Below are 10,885 nucleotides of genomic sequence, written 5' to 3'. Positions count from 1 at the left end.
TCTGAAACACACTAATAGGATGATATTGAAATATTTACAATGTGTTTAGTGATTCTGGTGTTGATTTTCATTGATGCTGTATTTTTGTTATTGTCATGTGAAGATAGTGGTTGTGTCTAACAGTGACATCACAGGGGTATAGTTCAGCAAACCCATGCATAAGGGACAGATTTCAGTCGTCAGATTAAATTTTTAGCTCCTAAAGCTGAAGAGCAACAGCTTCTTTTCCCACTTAGCATTTTTCCCCTGACGTTCAATGTTATGTTACTAGTAGTAGTATAGTATAGTAGTGGAGATAACATAGGTTGAACTCAGAGTTCCAGATAATAACTCAGACTCGCCCGGCTAGTTACCAATCTACGAGCTGACAAACACAATGGCGTTGACAGAAGTATCAGTGTGAATGCTGAAAACTTGAAAGCTTATCTGTTTGATCAGAGTGTACAGATAAGAAGGTGAGATAGCCGGACTAAAGGATTCAAGCGTTGCTCTATTTGAATAGCTATAAAGCAAGGGCTAAAATCCACTGCATTACTATTGATAGATAGTTGAAAAGGATTATGGGAAATGTAGAAGAAAAAAAAATTCAACTATTATTGCAAAATAAATCTTGGATGCCACTGAAAATCACATGTTAATTATAAAGATTAATATGCAAGTTGTTCAGGATGTATTTCTTCCCTCAAAGACTATTATGGTTTAGCAACTGCTATGAATTATTCAGTAACTCCAGTGAAATTAATAGGGGATTTATGTAGTTATTAGAGTCAGACTCGCTTATCAGATTCAGTTATAGTATGCAAATGTAGAACTATTCAGACAAGACATGATTCCAGACATATGTTTGTTAAGTAATGTTAGCAGACATTGTCTGTAGTAATTACAGTGTGATTGATTCATACAGGATGAATGTGACTTCATAATGTATGTATGCTTGTTGCACTAAAAATTCCAGGCACAATACTTGCACATCAATGTAATGCAAACATAATATGTATGTAGGCTATACCTACTTGGTTTCATTTTGGTATCAGCAGATGATAAAAAAGAAGAGAGAGAGAGAGAGAGAGAGAGAGAGAGAGAGAGAGACTACTTCCTGATGTGTCTTTACACTTAAAAAAAAGCACAAAACCTCTTTTCTTACAGAATATATTAGAATCTTTACCACAATTGACCATAATTTCAGACTGGATTATAGTCATGTGAAAAAATAAGTACACCCCATGGAATTTTTTTTTATTTATTTTTTTTTTTTTTACATATTTGGACAAGCAAACATTTCATCCTCAAATGCCTCAAAATGCCTATTAATAAATTTGATACACTCTATCAAATGACACATAAAAAGATTTTTGTAGTAATTTTCACAATTTAAATTAACAACAACAACAACAACAACAAAAACAGTAAAAAAGTAAGTACACCCCTATATTTATCATGCCTTAAAATCCATAAAATTTGAATCAGGTGTTTAAGATTGGGTGCCAGAGATAAGAACCTGCGTAGGGAGTGCAGGTGGAACCTGTCTTATTTATACCCTTCTCACATCTAGTGTAAGAACATTAAAGCAAGACTCCAGTTTGCCAATTAGCATATAGGCAAAGACCGGACCTTTTGTAATAATGTGCTCTGGACAGATGAATCAAAGATAGAGTTGTTTGGCCACAGTAACAGCAGACATGTTTGGCGCAGACCAAAGACAGCTTTTTAGGAGAAGCACCTCATACCATCTGTGAAGCAAATGTTATGGTTTGTGGTTGCTTTGTTGCCTCAGGGACTAATTCAACTATGAATTCTGCATCATATCAAAGAGTTCTTGAAGTGGTGTGAGGTCATCTGTCTGAAAGTTGAAGTTGAACCAAAAGTGGACCTTTCAACAGGATAATGATCCTAAGCACACTAGCAAAACCACCAAGGAACGGCTCAAAAAGAAGAAATGGAGGGTTATGGAATGGACTAGTCAAAGCCTGGATTTGATTCCAGGGGTTATTTCTACTGGTCGTTTTATAGAAGGTAAAATACTCTGTGTTGTCCGTATCGAGTTTCTGTGCACGATCTTTTCATGTTTGCATGGTTTTCCTCCGGTTTGTCCAGATTCCTCCCACCTCCGAAAATATAAATAATGGCTGTAATTAATATTCTGTTCCTAACCCCAACCCTAACCGTATTTGTTGTGGGCCATAACTTGTAATAGTGGGCATGCTTTTAAATGGGAGTTGTTTGTAATCCTGAGAGCTGTTTTACCAATCCAACTGCAATTTACCAATTGCAGAAATGAATACAAAATCAAGCAAACTCCCTAATATTTGGAAGAGCTTGCAATTTTTAAAAATGAATGCAGATTTTCCATAGATTTTGGCCAAGACACGTCATGTGACATCATCACAACGCATATTCAACAAAAACCCTCTTCGATTCATGCGTGAACATGAGTACAGCTACAAGGTCTCATTTACCAACAAACATCACTGCAAAAGACCGTGCATAATAATTTCATGCAACTGTAATTACGCCAATTCAAGTGATTTTACGCAAAAAAAGCTCCAAAAACTCTTTTTTGGCTACAACAATCACAAAAGAACTCTATCCTCCTGTACAGATTGTTTTACATATTTGTTGTGGGCGTACCTTGTAAGGGGCGTGGTTTGTAATCCTGCAGGACGCAGACGGATAATTGCTCCCGTCTACAGACATTGGTATTAATTACATTACACCACCTTCTCATGGACTACGTTTACATGGACAGCAGTAATCTAATTATTGACCTTATTCTGAATAAGACAATATTTTGATTAAGGTGTTTACATGAGTCCCTTTTAGAATACTCCTTTCATGTTTATGTTTTGCATGTTACAGAACACAGATCGAATAACGGTACACGACATTACGTCCCCACGCCACACCGTCCGACGTCCCTCCAGAATTTCACGTATCAACATACAGTTCGTCTTCCTTATGGTACCGTATACAGTCATGGGTGTTTAATTTTTAATTTTACGAAAGCTTCAAGTGCAGTTAATTATCTGTCATGCTATACGTGCAAATAGACGACTGCTTGAAGCCGTGGGCTGTGTACCAAACCGTGTACTTACCTACTATATAGTAGCCTAAATACATGAATTTCTCCTACTATATACGAGGTAAGTACGTGGTTTGGGGCGCAGACGTGCTCTTTTGTTTGCTGTCAAACGGTCGAGCACTGCCGTGTGTGTACGTGTGCTGTCGTGCAATGCGGTGAAAACTCCCACACGGCGTTAATAGTGTGATTAAGGTGTGTACACGTCTATAATGGACTTCGATAATGCGACTAAAATATGAATACTCCACATGTCTTAATTCGATTTGTGTTTACTTCGATTATGACTTTAGATTAAGGTAATCAATAATCAATAAGTGCTGTTTACATGGTAGTTCTTAATCAGAATACAGTCTTAATCGGATTAATATCGGATTATGTTGTCCATGTAAACATACTGATGTAAAACTAATCCAGTCCAAATAACACTGAATTGTTACGAATGTCCACAAGAGGGCGCAAAACATTCCTTTACTCCACAAATGGCGGAATATCATTGGACATTTCGGTCACTACGTCGAGTGTGGAAGTCGTTCTATACATAGTCCCTACATAGTGCACTTATGTAGTGACTGGGGAGTGGATTTGAACGTGTAATTCCTGACTGCTCAGTTTTTGCACTTTGGGTGGACTAGTGTGTGTTTTATCTTCTCTGACATGCAGTGCACTGAAACGGGATTTGGGAAGACGTGCTTTCAACTGGTCGTCTGTTGGATTTCAAGGACAAATCCCACAATTATAGATTTCGAACGGAGAAAATTCACCTTGGAGGACAAATAAAACCAGTGTCAAGATCAAATCGTAGTCAGAGATTTCACTCATTAAATAATTTTTTTTTTTAAAAAAAGGGCGGATAAAAAGAGGGTGAATTGTTGAATTTGGTCATTAGGATGGGGCGTGTAACTGCTGACGCGTTGGAGAAGCATTCCCGTCGGTCTTGTGCTGGAGATTTGGAGCGTAAAAGCGTTTTGTGAATGATTTCTTGAAGACTGGAGCATTTCTGCCTGACTTCTCGCATGGAGCTGCCTAGATAACAGTTAGCCGGCTAGTTAACTAGCTTGCAGTGCTAACTGTTCGACTCTTGGATGATTTAAAGGAGGTTTTAGTGAGTTGTTTGGCTCAACCCTGTTTGAATGAATACCGAGCTACTGTAACACTGTAACTGTTCAGTAAATGTAACGCGCCTGGAGACAAGGTGATACTTTGTTTACAGACGCGAGATACATTTGTTTTTCAACAACAATCCACAACAAATAACACTGTTACAGCTGAAACAACTTCTCTGGACTGTGTGGGTTTTTTTTTTTTTTTTTTTTTTTTTTTTTTTTTTTTAAAAACAATGGGTTCATTAAAAGCCCTCCAGGAGTGGTGTCGAGTGCAGTGTGAGGGATATAATGATGTGGACATTAAGAACATGTCAGCGTCCTTCAGAGATGGACTGGCTTTCTGTGCTATAATACACAAACACAGGCCTGATTTAATGTAAGTAATGCTGTATTCATTTCTGTGCATTGGGATTTTTATTTATTTATTTGTTTGTTTATTTAAAGCTGTGTGTCATATTTCCAAGGTTAATGAATCACTTGCAAGACAATATCAGAAGATACTAGAGAGATGACTCGGTGTACTGTTGTGATTCAGACTCAGGGTTGGGACTGCTGGTCAAACCAGATGTGATTTAAAAAAAAAAAAAAAAAAAAAAAGTAAAATTTTGAATTATGTCTAAGAGTACAGTGGAAGTCCAAGCGGATGCTCTTAGCCTTATGTGTTAGAAGTTTTGAGTGAGTCGAGCTAAAAATCACAAATGTAGATGACAGTAGCTGCGTTTACACGGACAACAATAATCCACTCTTAACCCGATTAAGACGATAGTTTGATTAAGAAAATACCATGTAAACAGCAATTTATACTTACCTTAATCTGATTAATGTCATACTCGAATTAAGCTCAAATCGAATTAATACATGTGGAGTACTCCTGTATTAGTCGCATTATGGACGTGTATTACAGACATGTAAACACCTTAATCACGTTATGAACGTCGTGTGAGAGTTTTCACCGCGTTTTGCGACAGGACACGATCACACACGGCAGTGCTCAACCGTTTTACGGCGAACAAGAGAGTTCGGCTGCGTCCCAAACCGTGTACTTGCCTACTATAGGCCTGTAGTGGGTAAAAATACATGTATCCCGGCTACTATATAGACGGTAAGTACGCGGTTTGGGACGCAGCCCACGGCTTCAAGCAGTCGTCTATTAGCACGTACAGCATTACAAATAATTAACTGCACTTGAAGCGTTCGTAAAAAAATTAAATAAAAACACCCAAAACTGTATACGGTACCATAACGAAGACCAACTGTATGTCGATACGTGAAATTCTGGAGGGACGTCGGACCGCGTGGTGCGGTGACGTAATGACGCTGGCTGTTAATCTAATTACGTTCTATAACGTAAAACGGGTACATGACAGGAGTATTCTAAAAGCGACTCGTAAACACCTTAATCACATTATTATCTTAATCAGAGTAAGCTCAATAACTAGATTACTGCTGTCTATGTAAACGTAGTCAATGTTGTGACGTCACAACTCGTACTCATAAAACAAACAAACAAACAAAAACAACGCTCTGATACTAACATCCGACGCCAAGAAGTATTTGATGTACCGTTTGACGTGACCTTAGCGTATGTTGTCGTGCTAGTGAACACACGACACAATATGAAGACGATCTGGACGGTTTAGTCACGATTAATGAATAAAATAATCCAAGCAAGCCAGGGAACAATCCGGCAAACACAGTTCATTCAGATAATTAATCACTTCATCAAGTAGGTTACTCATATCAGTATCGAGTACTTGATCTTGACGAGTGCAACAAAGCATATACTTGCAGTGGTGAGAAAACAATGGTTCTGATTCATAACCTGTACGGGTTTACGTTTTTAACCATTTTTTATATTCATTAACACAAGAAAATGGACTTTTTACCCATTTATAGTTATGTTTAATGTTGTGGAACGTCCATGAAACTAGTTCGCTTAAGGCAGTCAGAAAAGCTCGACAAATTTAAAAAAAATATAAAAAAATTATACGACAACAAACAAACAAAAAGGTTGTGAGTTCAACTCCCAGAACCGTCAAGTTTTATTTATTTATTTGTGAATGCTCGATTTGATTGCTGTGGCTTTAAAAATAATTATCGATGCAATTTGCAGAGTTTTTTTTGCTGCTTTTTTTTGCGGAAAACTACTTGATTTGGTGAAATTGCAACTGCACGAATTGTTTCGCATGGTCTTACGATGGTTGCAATTTTTGTTGGTAAATGTACTTGTGTTCGATGCACGTGAATCGAAGAGGGATTTGGCTGGATGTGCGTTATGGTGACGTCACATGACGCATCTTGGCCCAATTCTGTGGAAAGTCTGTGGTAATGTTGAAAAATTGTATGCTCCTGCGAATATTGCAAACGTTCCACGATTTTTGTGTTAATTTCTGCGATCACAAAATCTTGGAGGGACTTACTTACAGTATCTTACAAAAGTGAGTACACCCCTCGCATTTTTGTACATATTTGATTATATCTTTTCATGTGACAACACTGAAGAAATGACACTTTGCTACAATGTAAAGTAGTGAGTGTACAGCTTGTGTAACAGTGTAAATTTGCTGTCCCCTCAAAATAACTCAACACACAGACATTAATGTCTAAACCGCTGGCAACAAAAGTAATACACCCCTAAGTGAAAATGTCCAAATTGGGCCCAATTAGCCATTTTCCCTCCTTGGTGGCATGTGACTTGTTAGTGTTACAAGGTCTCAGGTGTGAATGGGGAGCAGGCCTGTTAAATTTGGTGTCATCGCTCTCACACTCCCTCATACTGGTCACTGGAAGTTCAACATGGCACCTCATGGCAAAGAACTCTCTGAGGATCTGAAAAAAAGAATTGTTGCTCTACATAAAGATGGCCTAGGCTATAAGAAGATTGCCAAGACCCTGACACTGAGCTGCAGCACGGTGACCAAGACCATACAGCGGTTTAACCGGACAGGTTCCACTCAGAACAGGCCTCGCCATGGTCCACCAAAGAAGTTGCGTGCACGTGCTCAGCGTCATATCCAGAGGTTGTCTTTGGGAAATAGTCGTATGAGTGCTGCCAGCATTGCTGCAGAGGTTGAAGGGGTGGGGGGTCAGCCTGTCAGTGCTCAGACCATACACTGCACACTGCATCAAATTGGTCTGCATGGCTGTCGTCCCAGAAGGAAGCCTCTTCTAAAGATGATGCACAAGAAAGCCCGCAAACAGTTTGCTGAAGACAAGCAGACGAAGGACATGGATTACTGGAACCATGTCCTGTGGTCTGATGAGACCAAGATAAAGTTATTTGGTTCAGATGGTGTCAAGCGTGTGTGGCGGCAACCAGGTGAGGAGTACAAAGACAAGTGTGTCTTGCCTACAGTCAAGCATGGTAGTGGGAGTGTCATGGTCTGGGGCTGCATGAGTGCTGCCGGCACTGGGGAGCTACAGTTCATTGAGGGAACCATGAATGCCAACATGTACTGTGACATACTGAAGCAGAGCATGATCCCCTCCCTTCGGAGACTGGGCCACTGTGCAGTATTCCAGCATGATAACGACCCCAAACACACCTCCAAGACGACCCCTGCCTTGTTAAAGAAGCTGAGGGTGAAGGTGATGGACTGGCCGAGCATGTCTCCAGACCTAAACCCTATTGAGCATCTGTGGGGCATCCTCAAACGGAAGGTGGAGGAGCACAAGGTCTCTAACATCCACCAGCTCCGTGATGTTGTCATGGAGGAGTGAAAGAGGACTCCAGTGGCAACCTGTGAAGCTCTGGTGAACTCCATGCCCAAGAGGGTTAAGGCAGTGCTGGAAAATAATGGTGGCCACACAAAATATTGACACTTTGGGTCCAATTTGGACATTTTCACTTAGGGGTGTACTCACTTTTGTTGCCAGCGGTTTAGACATTAATGGCTGTGTGTTGAGTTATTTTGAGGGGACAGCAAATTTACACTGTTACACAAGCTGTACACTCACTACTTTACATTGTAGCACAGTGTCATTTCTTCAGTGTTGTCACATGAAAAGATATCATCAAATATTTACAAAAATGTGAGGGGTGTACTCACTTTCATGAGATACTGTATGTTGTAACTGCTGCAAACAGTTTTCCTTCATCAGCCTCTCTTTTTTTTCCATTCCCTTCAAGTTCCTTTTCTTTCTTTGTAAGTTCTTTAAGTTAATTAGACAAAAAACAGCTTGTCTATTCAGAGGACTTTCCTGTGGCCGAAAACGTTCTGATTCATTACAAAGCACTGACACTAGAGACTCCTTCCATAAATGTGAAATAAACTTCTTCTTACAGAAAACTTCGCCACATGAAGGAATAGACCTTGCTTATATGCTTTTCTTTGTTAATTATCAATATGATTTTAGATATGTTTATTAGTCTTAGATTATGTGAAGCATTCACCAGATAACGTCCTGTGTACTGTAAGTGGTTACTATAGAAACGCACTATAACACATTGATATGAACCGGTGTTTTGCCTTGCACACGGAACTACTTTCACTGCTGCTCGACAGTTTCTGACTAATCAGTAGCAGCTCAAGATTTTGCATTCGAGTTCATTTTGTTCGTGCCCAGTGTCATTTACTACAGCGACATTTTCACCGGTTTAAAAGCTTACATTTTGGAAATGAACATTTGCCCCAGAATGATTTAATCTTAAATATAATAATTTTATAACGTTTGGGGTGACTGAACCCTTTGCAAAAGACTCTATTTTTTTTTTTCCTCAGGCGATTATAATGACTTGTTATTAGATTGTTGTATTGTTGTAAAGTGCTGCTGCTGGGTTTGTACGTTTTGTGTAATTATTATTTGCACATCCTCATACATAAATACAGGAACTGAAAGATGCAGCTATGACGTGGTTCATCCGGCAGCTTTCATTTTTGAAACTTGATACAGTGACAAGTGACTATTTTAAACTCAGGGCTGCCAACTTTAACGATTTAAAAATAACCCGCTAAAGTATGTAGGAGTAAATGTAACTTCTGGCCTGATGAGGTTTGCGAAAGGATGATGGGCCGCACGCATGTGCTGTTAATGTGTTTTGTATGATATTCAGCTAGCAAAAAATATCATTCTCCTGTGATGTATTTGGAAAGTAGCTGCCTAGGTATCAGTATATTTGGGTCATGTTTGCACTCGCCAAGATAAAATCTGGAGGCATGAAGGCAGTTGTATAATGTGGTGAATTCTTTATGATGGTGTGTGGTGATTATGATGGTAATATTTTAAGCAAGGTATAAAACATGCCAAGGTGTGAGGTTACAGGAAAGTAATCAGTGGTGGTTTGGTGTGATGCGGCCTAGTAAACAGTGACACACTGTAACTTTTATCCGTTTACTTTTACATTTAACGTTGGGGAATGTCTGCGAAACAAGTTATTTCCTGTTATCACTTGTGTTAATAGCAGCGATAAACAGTAGTTCCCTCATCAGCCTCTAATTTCCCCTGTCTCTTGAAGTTAATAAGACCAAAAAAAAAGGCGTTTTCTTATTACCTAGAAAATGGAAAGCCTTCTGTTCCTCTATACTGAAGTTATAGCTTTACCACTGACTATTACAAAGTGCCGATACTGGAGACTCCTTCCATCGATGCTAAATAAAAATGTCCTTATAGAACACACATTTTAAAACTTTTGTTCATGTGAAGCGTCGCTGTGTAAGCTACGATGTAAATATCATTTTCAAACGAGTCGCACTGTTCTATTAAACTAAACAACAGCATCCGGTCAGAATCAAGCAGTCAGTTGCGCTGCGGTATGAACCGTGATGGATGGTTAAGCGGTTATTGTGGTGTAAAGACTCGGCAACATGATAACGCTGTTCACTTCTCGAACACCATCGCCGAGTATTTCAAGTGCTTTTTATAATCAGTTCGATTGTAACATGTAGTAAAAGATGTCAATGAAACGAAATAGCTTGAGTTGTTCAAAGCGGCGTGCGTTCATTTCTGGACGTGTAGGACAACTCGGACTAGGTATTTGCATGCAGTCATGCATGTGACTCGTTCAGAGTTGTCGTCTTCTGTTATAAACACACACCTCTCTGTCTGTTACATCCAGAGGCACGGGGTTAGTGTTGTGTACGTGATGTGGATCAACAGAATGGAATCTGACTGTAATAGCAGTCCTCTTTTTTTCAGTCTTTTTTTTTTTTTTCTTTCTTCCTCCCCCTCGGTTTGGATTGGCTTGGTTTTGGTTGGTTTTGGCTTAGTTTTTCTAGATCTCTGCTTTTAAACCTAAGCACTCACCTTTAAGCCAGAAAGAAATGGGATAGGAAATGCAGTCTGAGCAAGGAAATAGCATGTTGTTTTGTTGTTGTTTATCTGCTGTGAAATGTAATATGATGATCTGACAATTTAAAAATGAAAAATAAAAAAGACTAATGAGTACCTGCGGGATTTTGCAGTTACGGAAATGAACGCGAATCAATGCAAGTTTTCAAGAATTTCTGCAGATTTGGGCCAAGACGCATCATGTGATATAATCACAACATTCATTCAGTCAAAGTCCTCTTTGATTCTCACGTGTCAAATACCTGAGTACAACTAAAAGGTCTCATTTACCAACAAACATCAACAAGAAAGACCGTGTAAAACAATTCCGTGCAATTGAAATTTCATTAATTCAAGTAGTTTTCCTCAAAAAAAGCACCAACACTCTGCAAATTGCATAACAAATTTGGTACAAAAAACTGCAGAACAACAATCA

The 10,885-nt window shown here is 39.1% G+C and overlaps 1 protein-coding gene across 3 annotated transcripts in view; it reads left to right on the top strand.

Annotated features, from left to right (window-relative positions):
- Nucleotides 1–10,885, top strand: part of micall1a (MICAL-like 1a) — a 39,796-nt gene that overhangs the window by 5,581 nt on the left and 23,330 nt on the right. Inside the window, exon 1 of one of the 3 annotated variants that reach the window (XM_017482168.3) lies at nucleotides 3,681–4,558. The exons of the other annotated variants lie outside the window; for them this stretch is intronic. Within the exon in view, the coding sequence (XP_017337657.1) occupies nucleotides 4,416–4,558 (143 nt within the window). The 5' untranslated portion in view covers nucleotides 3,681–4,415. Of the gene's footprint in view, nucleotides 1–3,680; nucleotides 4,559–10,885 lie in introns of those variants that run through there. 3 annotated transcript variants of the gene reach the window in all.

This window comes from Ictalurus punctatus, chromosome 12 (assembly GCF_001660625.3).
Source record: "Ictalurus punctatus breed USDA103 chromosome 12, Coco_2.0, whole genome shotgun sequence".
In the NCBI taxonomy this organism is placed as follows: Eukaryota; Metazoa; Chordata; class Actinopteri; order Siluriformes; family Ictaluridae; genus Ictalurus; species Ictalurus punctatus.
This window is presented reverse-complemented; position numbering and strand designations above follow the sequence as displayed.